At 38.9% G+C, this 20,409-nt stretch overlaps 1 protein-coding gene across 1 annotated transcript in view; it reads left to right on the top strand.

Moving 5' to 3' along the window:
• The window catches only part of eif2b3 (eukaryotic translation initiation factor 2B, subunit 3 gamma), a 34,551-nt gene that overhangs the window by 5,137 nt on the left and 9,005 nt on the right, over positions 1-20,409 (top strand). The window contains exons 4-7 of the mRNA XM_085254875.1: positions 9,300-9,459; positions 9,602-9,713; positions 17,025-17,114; positions 19,898-20,034. Coding sequence (XP_085111001.1) covers positions 9,300-9,459; positions 9,602-9,713; positions 17,025-17,114; positions 19,898-20,034 — 499 coding nt within the window. The remainder of the gene's footprint in view (positions 1-9,299; positions 9,460-9,601; positions 9,714-17,024; positions 17,115-19,897; positions 20,035-20,409) is intronic.

A 20,409-nucleotide genomic window follows, 5' to 3' on the forward strand; every position in this document is an offset into this window, starting at 1 on the left:
ACAAAATATTATGGTTAAATTGTTTATTTGCAGGAAGCATTGGTTTGAGTTTTGCTTTATTATGCAGTGCCAGTAAAGAGTTGCATGTTGCATCCGCAGACACTGCATGTTGCATGTTCTGCTCTGTAATACCATTCTCCATTGCTCTGATTGACAGTGTTTTGTAGGGAGTTTTTTTTATTTATTTATAAATTTTTATTCTGTTTAATGTCACAGCCATACAAAGAATTGCAGAAAGGTTTTAGGTAAGGTAAAAAATTGACAAAGATTGCGGGGGAAGTTTAGGTGGACATTCACTAGGGCTGCCACAATTAGTCGACTATCAAAATCGTCGACGACTAATTTAATAGTCAACGCGTCGTTTGAAGCTTTGTAACATCCCAAAAGCGCAGGGATAACTAGTAGGATTTAAGAGTGTAATAGCGGACTGAAACAGAAGATGGCAGCACTGCATTTACAAGGATGTCAGCTGCCGTTAAACCCCGAAGAAGAAGAAGCTCTGTCCCAGAATTCAAAGCGTGGCCCAGCTCAGTTTCCAACAATGACGGCAGCTAGTTAGTTTTAATATTACTCTTATTATTCTTTCTGGGTCACAAAATAAACGTGTAGCCGTGTAAACCTCAAATATCTGCTCAGTTTATCAAGACACCACATATTTTCAAAAGCGCTCCGACGTTTTCGGAGACGTCTGTTACCCACCAGCTCGATAGCTAGCTGGGGTTCAAGGCTCACTAGAGCCGGTGAGAACACCGGAGTCCTGGCAAATCGTTTTCAAACCCACCGCCGTCTTTCGCTACTCAGGTTAAACATATATAAGTCACTTAGATAACTTAAAAATGTTATTGTTTGGCTTTTTTTAGTATTTTATTTGTTCCTGAGTAAATCGGTTTGGCTGAGATTAAAGTTATAGTTTTTACACAGCTGAATAAACGTCAAGCAGACAACTGATTATCAGAAGTGTGAGATGCTCGAGAATATACTCCGGTGTCCTGTTATATTTTAGATATCAAGGAGCAGACGGCTGAGTTTATTAAACTCCACCGAAACAATCTGCTAATTTCATTAAAATTTAATAAACTATCATCTTGTCTTTATTTTTAGTTAGCACATACCTTAAACACTTAAAGCTGTAAGCTAATGATAGTTATATAAGAGCAGATGCATGCTGGTGTAATAAGCTGTACGTTGTATGTCCAATGGATGCATGATCTGATTAGTTGACTAATCGCAAAAATAATCGGTGACTAGTCGACTATCAAAATAATCGGTGACTAGTCGACTATCAAAATAACCATTTGTGGCAGCCCTAACGTTCACACTGCTGGGCTGACCACCGATCCATGCCTTTTCCTGCTTTGAATGGCCAAGGCCGCCGAGGTACCTCATTGCACATTTTTAAAATACACACAAACATTCACAGGCACACACGTGTACATATGCTGTCTTGGTATCCATGACCCCCAACTGCAATTTCCATACCCCCCTCTATATCCTGCCTGCTGATCCCTCCATCCCTCCCTTCATCCGATTCACTCTAAACAGATGAGGTCATGGTTAAGACTCAAACTCCTTGTGCTGCCAGTTTACCCAGTGCACCATTTATTCTCATGCAGCAGTCATGCACATCTGTGCAACATTTGTGTTTGGGTATGTAAGGGTGTATGGTGACCCTGTGTATATGCCATTGTACTGACTGGCCCCTTGTGTCCATGAAGACATGTTTATATGAGTTTAGGGTTAGTTTGGGGTTAGGGTTGGCCGCTGATGTGTTTCAAAAGCAATTTCTCTTGTTTATTGTTTTACTATCAAAGAATTGTATACCACTGGCTTAGTTAGAAATGTCAGTTTTAAGAATCACAATTAATTCAGACTCATCAAATCTTAAATGAAGGTGATACTATGAATGCTTTTGAGTAATTAATTCATTGTGATTTATGCGTATGTCAATAATTTAAGGTTTTATGGTTGTTTTCAGGCTTTCAGCCAATACATATTTACAGTAATGCTATATGAAATCAGCAAGGTAAATAGTGCTGATCTACGGTACTGTCTGACTCAAACATTTACAAGAAAAGACACATTTTTGGCAGTTACAGAAATGCAGTCCAAACATTTTGCCATACAAAATTAACTTTTGCATCCAGTCACATCTTTATTTAATCAAGACGAGTTTTTGTTGGTATATTTTTTTAATTATATTATGATCTGAACCAAGTGTTGGTAGGTGATTGGCCAGAAGATCATGACTTTTTTTTTCTGGCACAATCACAACTCTTGATCTGGATTGTGATTCTGGTCAGGGGTTTGATCTAGGGCTGAACGATTATGGAAAATAATCTAATTGCAATTTTTTTGCCCCAATATTGCGATTGCGATGCGATTATTTTTTAAGGTCTTTGTCTTCTGTATTATTAAACAAAGACAAGTAATACATCATATAGTATGGCCAATACTATATTACATTAATTTTAAACTGTTCTTTCCTGGAAGACAGACCTCTGTTATGATGACATGAGGTGATGCATGAATTGATGACTGACATTTTTATTTAACTTCTTCAATCACAACAGTATATTTGAACATACACAATAGTTTATTTTTAGCTTACAAACATCTGAGCATAAAGTGCTGACAAGGAACCCTGGTGTAAACATTAAAATGACAGTCAGTACAATGTGCAGATTGCAGAAATATACATAAAAAAAATCAGTGGCTTTACCACACTCAGTTTTTCGACATCTGTGAACTACTAGACAGTCATTCAATTAAAAAATAATATTAAATAAATAAAACTAATAAATAAAAAATACACACATCTTACTGATCTCTGCAGTCAGTAACATTACACATAAAGTGCAAACATAATAGCAATTGTATAAACACACACACAAACACGCCTTTAAAATTTAAATCGCAGCCTTTGCGGTTAGAAAATTGCACTTGATCATGTCGCGATATTATCGCAAATGCGATATATCGTTCAGCCCTAGTTTGATCCCTCGCTCCTCCTTTTTGGCAAATTCCCAAAGAGTGTGTATGTGCAGGTGGGTGAATGTGTTTGCTTGATACTTTAGAAAGGCATACGAGTGTAGCTTGTAGTAAAAAGCTAGATTATTAGAAGAGTCAACTAATTTCACAATACCAGAACCACTTAATTATCAACATATAGAAAAGAGGAACAATCTGAAACAATATCGCCCACCCTTAATCTTAAAAGGAAGAAAAACCACAGGATCCTAATATTTCCAGGAATTTCCATTCCCAACACTAAGCATCATTACATGCTACATTCCTACTGGATGATAAGTAGATGTAGGGCGTAGTAGGGTTGTCAAAAAAATCAATTCTCAGATACTAAAAATTACTATCAAATTACTCATTTGTATCAGTATCATTACCACCAGTGCAGTCTTTGCCTCCTCTAGTTGACACACTTCACCCAGCACCTCTCCTCACTAGCAGCTGAAATATTTGACATTAGCATCACTGGACAACTTTATTTAGATTAATTTAGAGGGTTTTTTTAGCCTTTTTTCGTGACAGGAGACTAGAGTAGTAAGGAAAGGAGGGAGAAAGCATGGACATGCAGGAAATGGCACAGGGTGGACTCTGCAGAAGCCTTTAGGCATTTGGTTTGACTGTTCAACCCAATGAGTTATACCAGCACCCCAAGACTGAACAAGTCTTTACAAAGAGTAAAGTATTACATACTCATAAACGTTAGCCTGACTGACACACACACATTAACGTTAGTCATTTAACTATAAGCAGTTCCTCACAGTTCCTATATTAGCCATGTGTTATTAAGTTGGTAAAGTTTGTATTGTTCTAATCTTTTTCCCCCTGTGCTTTTTTTTTTTTTTACACTGCATTTCGGTAAGTTTGACATTCTAGTATTTTGATAACCCTAGCAGGCTATAGTTTCAGTTACAATGTGAGTTGTAGCTTCTTTAACTTTGTCCCAGGTCAGGTCACAAACAGTCATCTTGAAATCTCTATCACAATCTGATGTAAGACTGTTGTTTTAGAGCCTCAATCACTACAATTACCGTATTTTTTCGGACCATAAAGCGCACTGGATAATAAGGCGCAATGTCGATGCACAGGTCTGTTTTCATACATCAAGCGTACCGGATTATAAGGCGCATTAATCGAAAGCAGCGCTGTGTGTTTTAATTTTTTCAGAAATCTCTCAATCAGAACATGCTATATCATGTTTAGGTGGAAACTAGCAAGCTAACTTCCTGCTAACTTCTAACTCTGTTAAATTTAATAAATTCTGTTTTCATGGATGCCTGCATGTTAAATTTAATTGTTACACCTGGTAAAGCAGCAACGCTGATCATTTTATTAAAGATGAAAGAATTTAGACAGTTTTTAACTATTATTATAGGGCGCACTGTCGATTTTTGAGAAAATTAAAGGATTTTAAGTGCGCCTTATAATGTGGAAAATACAGTAATCTTTTTGGTCGGCCACACTTGACATGTTGCATAGATATTCAAATGGGTTAAAAATCTAGTGATTCCACGTGATTCTCTGGGTGTTATTGTCCTGAAAAGAGAGTGGCTCTTCTCAAGACAGAAATGTTAAATCATGGATAAAGCTGATCATTGAAAACAGCTTTACATTCAAGTTGCCAGCAAAATACTCCTCACAGTGTAGCAAAGGCACTAAATGCTCTCACTGTAATGATAAAGCTTTCAGGGTTTTTTTTCTTTATTTTGTGCCTGTCTGTACAATCGAAGATAAAAATGTCCTTCTGACATTCATTCTTTACAACATGATCAGTCTTTCAGTTCTTTTGGTCAAATGGCTTTAATCGTTTTTCTTTTTTCCCCTTTGAATTGGTGTACAGATTCTAGTTATTTTCTTAGCTAGATTAGTCCTTTTAATAGATGCTTGGAATTACCACATGTACAAATATTCACACACTTAGGCAGAACTAGCTTCAGCATGCTCTCATTGAGAATCGTTGAGTTTCTAATCCTTTGAGCAGCCAGCTGGATGAGAGGCATTGAGTTACAAACACTCACACACTGCAAGGTGATGAGTGAGGAACTGTAACCATGGCCTGCCAAATCCCCGCACAGAGATCACTCAATCTGTCAAACCGAAGCCTGCGCACAGTGTAGACACTCACACATCTTGATGCAAACACCCTTCCATGAGGGGATTTGGTGTAACCGATCAAACAAAATAGTTACAGGAATCGGTGTGTGCTCTGGGTGAGCACAGTCGGCCATTTCTCTCGAACACTGAAAGGAGAGATTACAGGGAGCATTTTTTATTTTGTTCACTCTGCAAACAGTGAGGTTACACAAAAGTGGACGGATATGCTGATTAATGCTGAGTTCTTTCACAATAAGCCAAACTAGTGAAAGGAGTACTTTGCATGCACGTTTTGCTTTGTACGCCAAAAGCCTCTTTGACATTTTTATTATCGTTGAGGCTTAATCACCTGGTATAATGAGCGCGTATGAACTAAAACAGCTATATATACATTGGAGTTTGTGATTCAAGGCTTCACCTTTGGTCAACATCTGTTAGTCAGCCTGTAAGACTTGACACAAAAGGTGAAGAAAGAGAGGAGTGAGAGATGGGACTGAGGCTTTTCATGAAAGCGGCACAGCAAACATGCTTAGATGTGTCTTTTTTTATTTCTTTCCCTCTTTCAACAGTCTTGCTCCACACCCTTACTCCATGTGCATTTTCTCTGTTTTTTCACTGAACTGCAATGTTGAAACTTCATAATCTTAAGAAGACCAGGCAAGACTTGTACATGTTAAAAGTGACCGACATTACTTTTATCCCAGGGTGATGGAAAATATTCAGTGGTTTGTTTTTGTTTTTTTTATGATGAACACATTAGTCAAAGCTTGTGTATCCTTCAAACCTACACTGACTTGATGACCAGTGTCACATAGCCGAGTCATTTCAAGTTCTTAGCTTCAAAAATCCTTTGAGGAATCAAAATATAAAAGAGATTGAACAAATAGACTGTTTTTATTGGAAGTGTGGTAAAAAGTCTGACTGGCGTGCATGCATGCATGCAGCTGAGCGAAAGTATTGTCAGTTTTCATACTGCAGTATACCATAAAGTATACTTCAGTATACCAACAAGTGCACTGTAGCTCAAAACATTCACTGGTACTGAATATACAATTATATGGAAATAGTAAAATAATATTATTTTACCTCCGACACGCAGCTAAACGCTGCTCTGGGCGAATCGGTTCTTTGAAAAAGGTGAAATATTTACAAAAGCAGTCATGATAGAGCTTCAACTCCTGAATCAAACCATGAAATTCTCCCTGCTGCTGTCTTCTCATGGGAATTGGATGAAGCCTGAATCTCTGTTTCATACTTTCTTTGTTTATTATATACATCATAGCTTTCTTTATGTACGTGACATTGCTGAATTTTGTAACTTGTAAATAACAAAGTTGTGAATGTCAGCCTTTACTGGTGGATTCATACCTCATACAACAAAGAAAGTGTCCTTGAAACGGGTCAGGATTGTGCAAGCACTAGTTTTGGATTGAAGTCAGTTACCACTAGGACAAATCCGAATCTGTGTGTGATTGCTTGTGCACCAGTGTGTGTGGTCCTGACCTGTCCAGTGATCCTGGCTGTTGAAAGGCCAAAGTGTCTTTGCCTCTCCAGCTGACTCCACTCGGCTGTCGCCTCTGAGTGTACGCCTGCGCGCGTGCATGTGTGAATGAAGCAAGCACGCCTTTGTCCATTTAATGTGTGTGGCTGTGTGAGAGTGCTCTGTTTCTGAACATGTGTGCGAGCTTATCAGTCTGTGATAGAGCGAGGAGAGAGCTGAAAGGTCTCAGAGTCTCAGGAGTCAGGAGATCTCTTGCAGGCACCTTCAATTTTACTGTGGCAGCTTCCTGTCGCCGGGTCAAGATTAGAGTTGCATGTAAATCTAGGTCAACTTGACCCTTGATCTCATACTCTACATACTTTGATCCTTTTTTAAACCAGATAATATATTACATTTATTCTATATAAATACTTTTTTAAAAACAACTTCACTGTAATCTTTCCTTTTCTTTCTTTTGTTTGACAGTCTGTGGATTCTTTGCTCATGTGTTTTTCTTCCTTATCCCCTCTCTCTCACTCTGTGTTCTCCTTCACAAACAGAGCAATAATGTCTCTGTCGTTAAGGCTGCTGGTGCTAATGGTGGGATTAGTCCCTATGCTGACAGCCTTCATCTCTTGACAGACAGATAGATACCGCACACAGACACAAATGTGGCTGCACCCACATGCAAACACACATTCAGACAGTGGAGAACAGTTCAAATGACAGGTACTGCTTTTGCTCTCGCCATAAGAGCAAGTGATACGTCAACTGGAATTCACAGCTGCATATTTATTTGTGTTTCCAAACATGTATTGATTTACATGTGGTTAGATAGTAGGGATACTGATACTAGTTTAAGATAGTCATCTTCTAAAATAAGACTTTTCTCAAAAAAAAATGTGGGCTCTGTTTTAAGCTCAAGTGCATTTTGTTGAACGCTGGCTGGTTTTCTCTGCCTGTGTGTAACGTTAGAGCAGTGTTTTATGTGGATCAGTTCACAGAAATGTACTTAAAACCAGCCAGCCAGGGTAAAATGGAGAAGGATAAGGGAGTTATGTGATATTGTGTCACTGAATGCAGTGAGTGCAGCATGATTTAAAAAAAAAAAAAAAAAAAAACTCAAATATGGGCAAGACTTAACATGTGGATGTAAACACAGGGTGGAGTTAATCTTCCTTTATTTAAGGCAGGTTTTTCAGAGAGATAACTGCGTACACACACTGAAAACTAAACAGGACAGATGTCTAATTTGTCAGGCGTTTTCAAGCACTTCAAACAAAAAATAGAAAATTGTGAGATTGCAAAAGATTTAAACAAATGTCCCAATCACATGTAATTTCTCTTTTATACAAATTCAAAGCTTTTGAAAGATGTAAAACTACTCATTTGCAGTAATTAGAGAGAGTAAAACTAGCATAAATGGCTTACTGGAAGAGCAGTAGGCTTGTTGCATAACATTTTATTAAAATGTATAGACTGTGACATAGTGTAACGTATTACCAGCAATGTTAAAGACCTGATAGAAAGCATTAATTTGTTATGCCAGAAATATTGTTCAGTGTATATAATCACAATACAGACTGGGCCGTTTTGTTTTTGTTACAGTTCCTGTTTTTAACATCTGTAGTTTAATCACCTGTTGAGACTTTTTTGTCGTTTCGATCTGCTGTGGGCTTTTAGGTGAAAAATAGAGCAAGGTTTTAAGGACTTCAGAAATCTTAGAAGTATCACAAATTAATACCAAAGTAATTTGACGAAGACCACGTGTTTATGAATTGAATTGTCTGCTTAGATCCAAGCAAAGAGAAACAGCAGAAAAATATAGTTACACTCACTGTTTATGGATTCTGTCTCTCAGACCTGAATGAATGGAGAAGGGAAGGGAGCAAAGAAAAAACAGGTACTCTGGGATTTGTGTAACTCACTGTTGTAGGGTTCTTGGCTTACAGCATAAAGTGTCTGGAGATAACTTTTGTTGTCAAAAGTTGCTGAGTAATTTCTTCGCACCACCTCTGCGCTTTTTACTAGATCAGCAGCTGAACTTTTTGTCTGACATCTGGTTCAGCTTTGTTTCCATGAAGACAGATGCAGAAACTCTTCACTACCTTATACCACAATACCTTTATTCCCTTTTGATTCAGGCTCCTTCCTGTTTTATTTAGATCTGTGCTTTTTGGTTTAATTTTTTTTTTTTTTTAATTTACCGTTTAACTGAGCTACTCAAGTATAATTTTTTTTACCTTTATAAGCTATAACCTATTGCATAACAAGGCAACTTATATTGCTTTCGTATTAAAACATAATGTCAAACAACAAAATCAGAAGAGAAATTGTATATTCTCAAACAGAGATGGTGAATAACAGCAGAAATCATTACTCACTACTCTCTGTAATCAGAGTTTAAGTCACTTTAACAAAGGGCCAACAAGCACTTGCGGAAATAAAGTTTATGTATACAATAGTCTAAATGCTTCACCCTGCCAACTGTATTTCAGCCATTTCTGTGTCTGTTTCAGAGTTTTGTGTGTGTGCCTGCAAGCTCCTGTCAAAAGCCTCTTTATGCTTAGTAAAGTAATCCTAGTCCCACCAAACCACGTCAGGTTCATTATGTTAGACATTCTGTTGTGTCTTACCGTTGCGCTGTCAAGTAAATACATCAGCATGAATAGATCACTGTGATTTTCTTTCAAATCTTTCTCTTAAGACCGACATCCTGGTGTTGAGTTGTGACTTGATAACAGACGTAGCGCTTCACGAGGTGGTCGATCTGTTCCGGGCGCACAACGCGACAATGGCCATGCTAATGAGCAAAGCCCACGAATTCACAGAGACCGTCCCAGGCCAGAAGGGCAAGAAAAAGACAGGTAAAATGAAAATAAATCTTAGAAAATGAGACCATTTTGCATCTGCTGTTTATGTAATCTATAATTTTTTTTTCCCTGCAGTGGTTTAACTGGGCAATTTTTTATATTGTATTAATAGTATATGTTGTGTATTTTTCCCCAGCTGAGCAGAGAGACTTTGTTGGTGTTGATAAGTCAGGAAAGAGACTGCTCTTCATGGCCAATGAGGCCGATCTTGAGGACGGACTATCAATCAGGAAATCCATTATGAGGAAGTAAGTCTAACCACACATTGCTTATTTATATGTCCAAATGAGCCATTAGAAATTATACATATATGTGAAAATCTACTCATTTCTGATTGGTTATCCACTTTCATTCAATCATTTCACTGTTGAGTCTTTGTTTTTGTTCACTTCAAAGGGGTCTCTGTCTTCTTAAAGGCTCCTGATTCTTCTGTATTAGTGGAATGACAGTTGTCCACAGCACGGTTTGTTAACCAAAGCAAATCAGTGTTCACTTTATAAGTTGCTGAGCATGTGCGGCACGTGTTCTCGTGCAGGTTCTTATTCCTCCATGCGTGGATCAGACTTTGGAGGTTTGCCTGATGGTGACGTGTTCTGTACATCTGTAGGTTCTTAGCTCTGGCAAAGCAGATGTTTAAGTTTCTAATCAGAGTCGGTGTGTTTTAGGGCGAAGGTTCTGTGGTGGCTGTGTGGGATTTTTGTTACAGGAAGAGTGTTCTAGGTAGGTTTTTGTTTCGAACTCCTAAAATGCATGTATGTGTGAAAGCGGGTGTTTTGGGAGCTTGTAAATACTTCATGGAGCCAAAGACACAGTAAATTCTGGCCAATAAGAGGGGGGCCAGAGCAGCTGCTCGCATGCTTCTCTGCACAGAGAAACTCTTGAGGCACACACTAACATATATACACACACACACATTCTGTCTTATTTCATAAACTCAGAAATGCTTATATGAACGCATAACACAACCTCGAGGCGGACATTGATGGAGAGAAAACAGTCACACATTGTCACAGTGTTATGGAAACCTATTGAGCCCACAGCTAAACATTTACAGCTTATACTGAAAGACTTCCAACACTGAAAGCACCTCTGATCATTTATACGCTCGCATGTCACACACCCACACAAAATTATTTTTTGCCTGAGGTAGTAAGCAGAGTAAATGCCAGAGTATGGATTCCTGTTTCCCACCTGTAGCTACCTGACTGTTTTCAAAAGCAGTATCACCCACAGAGTAGTCACAGCTTACACGTACTGTACATACAGGTTATGAAGCGTCTTTTGGATATTAAATGTTCGTATTCGTGTTACATTTGTACACATTAACATTTCACACCTGTAGTATCTTTTGCAGTTGGTTCTTTTCAGTTTCTGTGGAACGTTAGTGAAAGAAAAATGAATCGGTGAGTGCAACCCCCTGAATTTCTTCATTGACTGGCGTCCGTTTAATTTTCCACTTCATTCACTTCATTGAACCAGTTCTTGTTGTGTGCATCCCTCCACACAACCAACCATCTGTTCTTACAGTCTCCATGCTTGTTCTGCCTCAGCCTCTCTGTAATTTCTCTTCCCTTTCCTTCTCTATAGTTTCCACATGGTTGAGGTGTGTTAGCTCAAAACATTCTGCACATGTGAGATTGTTTGACCTGGAAATCGCTTAAACGGTGTGAAAGGAATCCAGCAGAGCTTCCTCTCATACATTAGGCTCCACCTGTCAGAATGTTGTGGATGTAGGTCTGGAGAAATGGTTGACTGTGTATTAATCTGCTGATTTAACAGGATAGTTCGGAAAACTAGAACGTTTCAAGCAAAACAAGCAAAGCCCCAAGTTTAGCAGCTAGTTTTGGGTTTTTGGGAGGTTTTAAAATTATGACATACACTTTAGGTGCGCCTGTTCAGCTGATCTTTAATGCAGATATGTGATTAGCCTATCGCATGGCAGCAAAACAATGCATTTGGGGATGCAGACATGGTCAAGACGTCTTTTCGAAGTCCATACTGAGCATCAGAACGGGTAAGAAAGTTAATGTAGAAGTTTTTGAATGGGACATGGTTTTTGGTGCCAGACTGGCTGATCTGAGTATTTCACAAACTGCTGACCTTCTGGGATTTCTCACACAAGCATCTGTAGATTTCGCAGAGAATGGCTTGTTGATGCTAAAACTGAGCAGTGCTAATATGCCACTGCTTACCTGCTTAGTATGTCCATCCCCTTGTGACCAGAGTGTATGCATTTTCTAATTGCTGCTTCTGACAGCGATAACATCCATGCCATAAAGCACAAATAAACTTTGGTTTCTTGAACATGATAGCAAGCTCACTGTACTCAAGTCAAGAGATGTAGTGAACAAGAGAGTCACATGATGGATGGGCAGCTGATAAATCTACCACAGCTGTGTGATCCTATCATGACGATATGGAAATCACTGGGGCATTTTTCCAGGACCTTGTTGAATCTGTGCCACAAATAACTAATGCAATTCTGAAATCAAAAGAGTGTCCTAGTACTAGCATGTAGTGCCTAACAAGTGGCCAGTAAGTGTATAAAGGAAAGGCAAGGAAGCTTAGGTCAGATCAACTGCAGTGATCTTCAGCAAAACAGACTCGGAGTTACTTACATCTGTTACTAATGATGGCACACGTGGGGCTAAAAGCCAATAAACACAAATATTACACAAAGTACCTTTTAAAAAAAATTAAATAACTTCCCTTCCAAAGATCCTTGTACTAAATTTACTAAACATATGTATCAATGGTCCCACATAATGAGTGTGTTTGCACAGGATTTGACAGCTATCAACATTAGTCTGACTGCACTTGCAGAGCCATGCGCACTGTAGGCTTGCAACACAAGATCAGATATGTGAATTCAATTGAGAAAGCATCTATGGGGCTAGTTTAATATTACGAGAATTGCAAATTTTGCTTTGGAGGAGTGGTTAAATTGTTTTTTAAAAAGCCCTTCAGCACTGTTGGCTCTTGTGAAAACCTGACTAATGAGGGTATTAACGGTCATTCTGCTGCATCTGACTCACCATCCGCTATGGGGTTTTAGTTGTAACTAAATAAGACATTATGCTGTGTGTGTTTGAGAGCGAGAGATGTGACTCCTCTCTCCCACTGAGGACTTTAGTGGTACTTTAGTAGTCAGTCATTAATCCAACAGTTGAGTCATCCCTGCCTGCAGAGGCACTAAATTCCTGCTCCCTTCGACAATGAGCTCTACAGCACTCGCAGCAACCAGAAATCACATGATGCTGTTGTTAGGAAAGGCAACTTGATTACTTAATGTTCGGGTAATATATGTACTGTTACAATGGTGCGTACTCATTAAACACGAACATTTCAAAGTCAGCATGTGTAGAAGTAGTTAGTGTGCTCATGCTTCAGACTCCTCTTAAAAACTCTGTTTCCAACAGTTTTTTCTGCTCTTGGGTCTGCGGTATGTCAAGGGGAAGGGATTTTCTTAACATGGCATATGCAGACCCCCCAAAGGTGTTGTTCAAATGTTCAGTTTGTCAGTTACAGGCAATCAAAGAAAGTTGACTTTGAGGAAGACGAGCTAAGTAGTTAAACCGAGGCTCAGTATGAGGGAAAATAAGGACTTGTTTTGAATTGGTGATCATGCAAAGCTGCTATAATAGATTCCCAGAATAAAAACATATGGACCTCAAAATTATTTTAACGAGGCCCCCTTAAAAAAAGTTAATATGTTTTGGTTTTATACTGCAACAGTCTTGATATGGTGATACTTGTACCTACTGTGCTGCTTTTTATGGCTACTAACATATTTTTATTATGATTCAGGGCACCTGTTCTTAACCTACAAACACACACACACACATCGTCATTCATAACCCAATTATCCAAGGCTCTGTCTCTTGCCCGTCTGCAGGTGCTAAACAGTGATGTCACATGCTGGGTGTTCTGATGAGTTTTACTTTATGTATGCGATAGCCACACAGAGACTTACACCTGGGACACCCGTAGAGCATGACTGTGTGTGAGAGTGAACATGTGTTTTTATGCTTTTAATAAAATACCTCAACACAGACAGACACGCACCGAGTTTGATTTAGAGCTTTTACCATCTGGTGTGTGTGTGTGTGTGTGTGTGAGACTAAGTAATCCTCCCGAGTCACTCCAGTTATACTGTAAGCCTGGTGTTTGAGGTGGGAGGGGAAAGCTTGTCGAGAAGATCTTTTTGATGGCTCCTGTGGGGTCACCACAGATATTTTTCTCCTCATTTCTTTTATTGCTGTTTTAAAAAAATTGCAGTTTAAATTATTAGTTGTGTGTATGAGGAGAAAAAAACCCAGTTTCAGTTCAAATCAGTTAAAATGATCAAAATAACACTTTTTTCTTTTTCTCTCTTTTTTTTTTTTTAAACATTCACTAAATCTTGGTCATATATATATACATAGTAGGGGTGCAACGATACACAAAATTCACGGTTCGGTTCGATACTTTGGTGTCACGGTTCGATATTTTTTCGATACAAAAAATGTTCATGCCTTTTTAATTTGTCATTTATTAAAATTGTAAATATATATTTTAACTCAAACGTACAGTTTTTAAATTTAATGTTGCTGAAACAAAGTAATAAAAAAGTAAATCTATCTGTAATAAACTCTCTTTGGAAAAGAGAGTTTATTACAGAGAAATGTCTCTTTCCAAAATAAAAGCTATACTATACGCTTCTTCTGGGCTATATTCTCAGCAGCATATTAAACATATCAGGTCTCCATAAGGAGAATCATGTGCTAACAGCTGTCTAAATGACTCAGGTAAAGCTTGTAGCATGCCTGCTTGTTGTTTTTGTCTGCTTCCACTTGTCTTTGCACTAGGATGATGTTGGAGTAAATGTGCAGTCATATTCGTTGTGTTCCCACTAGTGTTGTCAGCGTAAATCTCATTGAAATGACGTTAACGCCACAACACGGCAAATCTCCGTTAACGAGCTACCGCGGATCGCCCCGTGCGTGGGGCTGGACGGCGAACACGTTAACAAGCTAACTGCGCTAACGCACTAGTTCCCACCAATGTAATTGAGCATTGCGTGGCACATCCAACATACTGTTTTACTTTAGTCCATGACACGTAAACCTTCAGGGTCATACGTCACATGAAAACCAAAATAGTTCCAAACGCCAGATCTGAATTAGGGTGGGGGAGGTTTAATTTGCCATGTTGCAAGGAGAGCTTAACTTCTGTCTCGCTAGCTTGCCCTGCGCTCAGTGAATCTGCGTTCGACTACTCCGCCTAGGCTGCACTGTTGAGCGCAGATCCACTGAGCACTCAACACAGACAGCATCGTCAGAAGGAAAGTTGATAAAATAAATTAAAAATTTTGTATTGTTCAATACATATGCGTACCGAACCGAAAGCACTGTATCGAACGGTTCAATATCGATACAAGTATTGTTGCACCCCTAGTACATAGAGGTTGTTTAATCAGTGTTACATGCTAATTCCAAAAATAGGAGAATTGACATAAAGAGAAGGTGAAATACATTTAAGTGGAAATTCACAGACTTACAATCAGTCATGTGAAAAATACAGTGTTCACAGGACTCTACGCAGTCCCATGAAAAACCAAGTACACCCTTATTGCCTCCAAAGGAATTCAGAGAGAAAGAAGCAACCAGGTGCTGGTAATCAAATGCACTTGATTAACTCATCAGCAGCAAGTGTGCGCCTCTATAAAAGAAGTAGTTTTGGCAAGTAGCTGGTGTGAAATATTCAGGTGTGTGTTAACAGAATGCCACAATCTTCCCAGGAGTGGGGAGATTGTGGCTCAAAATTGTGATGCTCAAAAAATCTGCAAAATCCTAAGAGCTATAGTTCAGACTCTGCAAGTCTCAGTTAGCAAGTTAAATGGAGAAAAAGATGGAACAAGTGTCGGTTGTTTGGAAAGCGTCTTATCTCTAAAAAGAACATGGCAGAACAGCTTGGGTTTTCAAAGTTGCATCTGAACAAAACCTGAAGACTTCTGCAGCAATGTCCTTGGGGTGGATCAGACCAAAGTGGAGATATCGGGCTGTAATGCACAGTACTACTTTTGGTGAAAAACAAATACAGCATGTCAGAACAAACAGTTCATACAGTTTTGGAGGGCTGATGATTTGGGCTTCTTCTGCAGCCACAGGAACTGGGCACCTTGGAGTCATAGAGCGAGCCATGGACTCCTCCGAATACCAGTGTTCCAGAGTCAACTAATGCTAACGCTTGGCCAGAATTGGGTAATGCAACAGGGCAATGATCCCAAACACAGCAGTAAATCTACAACAGAATGCGCAAACAAGAAAAGAATGGAGGTGTTTCGATGACCCAGGGAAACTGCTGTGGTGGTACCTGCGCCTGAATTGTGTATAAACGAATGCACACAAACGTCAATGAACTGAATCAACGCTGTGAAGAAGATTGAGACAAAATTCCTTCACAATGATGTGAAAAACCGATAAATTCAAACAGGAAACAATCACTTCGAGTTATTGCTGTTAAAGGTGGTTCTACAAGTTTTTAAATAATGGGGTGTACTTAGTTTTTCACAAAGCTGCATAGAGTTTCTGCACAACTGCAGTTGATTTGTTTTGGTTTCCTTAATTTTGTATGACTTCTAAATTTTTACACATCTTTGAATAAAACTTTATCACGTCAAAGTAATGTTGGCGTGGCTTCCTGCTGTCACACTCACTTTCCAGGGAGAGTTGAAATTATTATCCCTGTTGCTTTTAGTGTGGAATAATAAATAAAAACTGAACAACTCTGCAAACAGTGGATGTGTCTGTTTTTAATTTGGTCGGAGTTATTGTGTGATAATGAGACAGACTTCAACCTGTTTGTACAACCTTAAAAATCTAAATCACTGCGGCATGCTGTGAAAGATGGTAAGCAGTAATGAAAGGTCTATGTGATTGGTAATAAATGGGCTAAAAGTGGTATGGCCCTTTTAAGGAGGAATGCACCCCACAGTTTTTATTATGTCGTGGTTGAAAGGGCAGAGGAAGAAAGGGTAAGTAGTCGGAGAGGACGTAGGGGTGTTGATAGATTTGTTTATTGAAACGTCTGGGACTGCATTGTTTTCTTTAGGTTGTCGCTTCGTAAATGTCACGTTCAGACTTTTGACTCCGCTTCTCCCTATGTGAAAAAAATTGTGTGAATGAGTGAATGCATGACGGCTGCCCTCGGGGCGACATCTATGGTAGATGGCAGAGGACAATCACGCATTATAGCTGGTTTTGCCGTTTTTTTCATCAAGTGTTATAGTCCTGCGTGCAAAGGAACACAGATTAAAAGTGGCTTGAGCAAACGTGAAGTAAGCATTAAAGATAAAACCAGCAGGTGACGAAGAGAATCAAAGCACACTCCCCCAGAGGTAGCACCCAATTAAGATGGTAAAAGCAGCGCAGGTGTGCAGTGTGTATTTTAATCTATTCGTTTCTGTGCATCACACTTTTCCATTGTGTGCAAACGGTGGATTTTAATGCTTTGTTTTCACGAACTGAGGACACTTTGTGAGCTTTGATTTCCATCTCTGTTTTTCCTTTTACCCACAGACATCCCAGGATGCTCATCAAAACGGGCTTAGTGGACGCTCACCTCTACTGTCTGAAAAAGGCTGTCGTGGACTTCCTCACAGAAAACAAGTAAGTTTGGGGGGGTTGAATCTTTATTTTAACAGGAAGTCCTACTGAGATCAGACTGTTTTACAAGAGAGACTATACAAACTCACAAAATATTTCCAAAAATCTGCAAGAACAAAATACAAATAACCACACCAAGAAACACTAGTGAACTCTCAAGAAAAACATGTCTCCATCACCATATTCTTTATGATGCTTTTGAAGTGAATAATGAATATAAGTATGTCTATGTTTAGATCTTTCTGCAAAGTAAGTCCACAGTGGACATAAAAATTTCCCCAGACCTTTTTCACTTATTTTTGACTGTATTTTTTTTGTTGAATTTTGAAATTTTCCTGTTTATGTCTGCTCCATGAGAGGTATTACCCAACAGACTTAGACACATATAGACACAAAATATATGCATACGCCCCACACTCAAGCTGACATGAACTCTACCTTGCTGCTTAATCTGTGTGTGTTTAACATGGTTACATGGTGTGTAAGGCTTTGAAAGGTTCTGTTAGCATGGTATTCTAGTGAGGTGTTAATTTGTTTTACTATGTGCCACTGAGACAGGCTGTTAGGCCTTTAGCCTCTGAAGTGAAGCGGTGTGACGGGGGAGCTCGCTATAGCCGGAGGAGTCTGTATAGGAGTCTGTCTCTGTGCTGCATCTGAAAAATGAAAGGCTAAAGCTGTTTTCACTATTTTGAGAATCAGGGTTTGTCAGCACTTGCTCTTGTTAACCTGAAACAGACAACAGGAAGCGGGCCGCTTCAAACGTTGTCACTTCTTGAATGCTGGGTAAATGCTTTCTGTGAATTTCTTTGACAAAACCTTATACAAATGCCTATTTTCACACAGGTAGTGGGAACTAGCACTTTGAAGTCCTAAAATTAGCATTTGCATTCTTACATTTTCCTTTTATATTAAGCAAATTGATGAAAATTGTTTTGACAATTTTGAAACAATATTATTTTCAGCAATATTGATTATTTGTCATGATTATTCGTTCATTTTAGGGTCAGTAATTTTCTAAATTTAACACTGCTTTCACTTCCATGTGATGCAACATGTTCCATCTTTATGTAAAAATAAAACTACTTTTCTTCATTTACCCAAATTGAGTGCATCTTTTAGAAGGAACAAAAAACATAAAAATATGAAAAGCACAAAATTACATGAGAGGGGACTGCTATCTTTGGTCAATGGAAGTGTGATTGCAGTTGTGATTTCAGCACATCTTTGTGAAGGAATATGTAGACGCACTGCACAGCCTGAGTTTTGTGGACGATTTGCGTCAGCAACAAAGCATTGTTTTTCTTGGCCTTCATGCCTTAATTATCCTGCAGTTTGTGGTGGTGCATTTTCAGGCATGTGAATAAGTGGCTTATATTGCTTTGAGGCGCAGACACACCTCTACAGCACTGTTTGCATCTGATTTCTTCTTGGTTAATATCACTAAATCCAAAGTATCTCCAAACAGCAGATGATAGTCCACTTTGAGCAGAAACTCTTTACCGTCTGCTGTGCCATACATTTGATTTTTGTTGTGCGTCTGTCTTTTAACACACTGTTAGTCATCCTGAGTACATCCAGGAAACCTCTAGTTGTCCAGTGCAGGGAACAGCTGTGATTGTCACATGCAGTCGCATTGTCAGGCTCTGATATAGGGAGCGCTTGATTTGCTTTTGCTTTGTGTTCTATTGGCGAAGCATTTACTTTAAATAGTGCTTGATTGTATCCGTTTAATTTTGGGAAGCAAATATAATATTATTTGTTGGCAACTTCCCAAAACTGGGTGGCGATGAGACTTCCACACGTGTATTTTGTAACTTGCACATTATTTCATGAAGAAGTGGGTACCACGCTGAAAGCCGAATTGTGGAAATCATTTATTACCCATTGTTAAAGTTCAACAACTATAAATGGAGTGCATCCACACCAGGCTACTTTTATTCCACTCAATAAATCCAAAGCCAAGCCAACAAACACAAATCCCCTTTACTAATCCTGTGAATATTTTTGGTTAAAGCACTTGAAAGTAGCAATTTGCCATAGAGATGCAGATGTAAATCTTACATCATTGCATCACCAACGCACCCTCTACCGCCACCATATATCATCTCTCTTGTTAGATGACTCATTTCTTTCTTCAGCTCTTTTCTTGGACTCTTTTCACGGCTCCTCTTTGCCTCTCTTCCTTTCTCCTCAATGTTCTTTCTCTGTCTCTTGCTCAAGGAGAGAAATGGACAGAGTAACTGTTGTTTTTCTCCTGTCATTCAGATGGAAATTCTAATCTCCCTTTAAAAGAAAGTAAGAGAGGGCAAGTGGAGGGGTGTGTGGTGTGGTAGAGAGGAACACTGAACACAGCGCAGTCCAGAGAGGAGGAAAAAGAAATTAAGATGAGGATATTGCCTCCTGATTTACACAGAGAGAAACTTCGAAGAAAGCTCACTGTTAGCTCTTTTTATTTTTTTTTAATTAATGTATTTCTTGCTGGAACATCATCAGTCTTTAGTCAGTGCTTCCTTTCCTGATTTTGATCGACGTCTTTATAGGGACAATGACTCCTTTATACATCATTCAATTATTTATTACATGCTGTTATTGAGTGTTACACAATTACTGCTTACAACTACTCTGGTGATATTCATAAAATACAACCATTTTATTCCAGTATAGTCTATATCTTTTCATTTTTACCGAGATATTGTAAGATGTTATGATTGCATAGCATGAACTAGTGTTTCTTACCTGATCCAGTTGCTAAATGACTAAATTAATGTGTTTCTTTTGTATCCTAGGTCTATCTCATCGATCCGTGGAGAGTTGGTGCCATATTTGGTGCGTAAACAGTTCTCCAAAACTGTTAACAGCCAGAAACTGAAAGACGACACAGACGATCAGACCCAGGAAAAAAACGATGGGCCTGCAAACCACGGTTATTGTTTGCATTCACATAACATATCTTCACGCTCAGAATCAGAGGAGGAACAGCATTTAACAACCCAAGCATGATTCTTCTTCTTTGTCTTTTGGCTGGTCCCTTTAGCGGCGCCACAGCAGATCATCTGCCTCCATCTCACCCTGTCATCAGCATCCTCCTCTGTTACAACACTCTGCATGTCCTCCTTCATTTATCCTTGTATTTTCTCTGTGGTCTTCATCTTTTCCTCCTTCCTGGAGGCAAAATAATTGATATCCTTTGTTCAGTACATCCACTATCCCTCCTCTGCAGATGTCCAAACCTCAGTCTTGCCCAAAGACTGCAACCTTTTTAAAATTCTTCTTCATCTTGCTTATAAACATTCATCAT

The sequence above is a fragment of the Mchenga conophoros genome, linkage group LG18 (genome assembly GCF_057382185.1).
Source record: "Mchenga conophoros isolate Kocher_MC1m ecotype Shallow Benthic linkage group LG18, M_conophoros_male_GT1.1, whole genome shotgun sequence".
Classification (NCBI taxonomy): Eukaryota; Metazoa; Chordata; class Actinopteri; order Cichliformes; family Cichlidae; genus Mchenga; species Mchenga conophoros.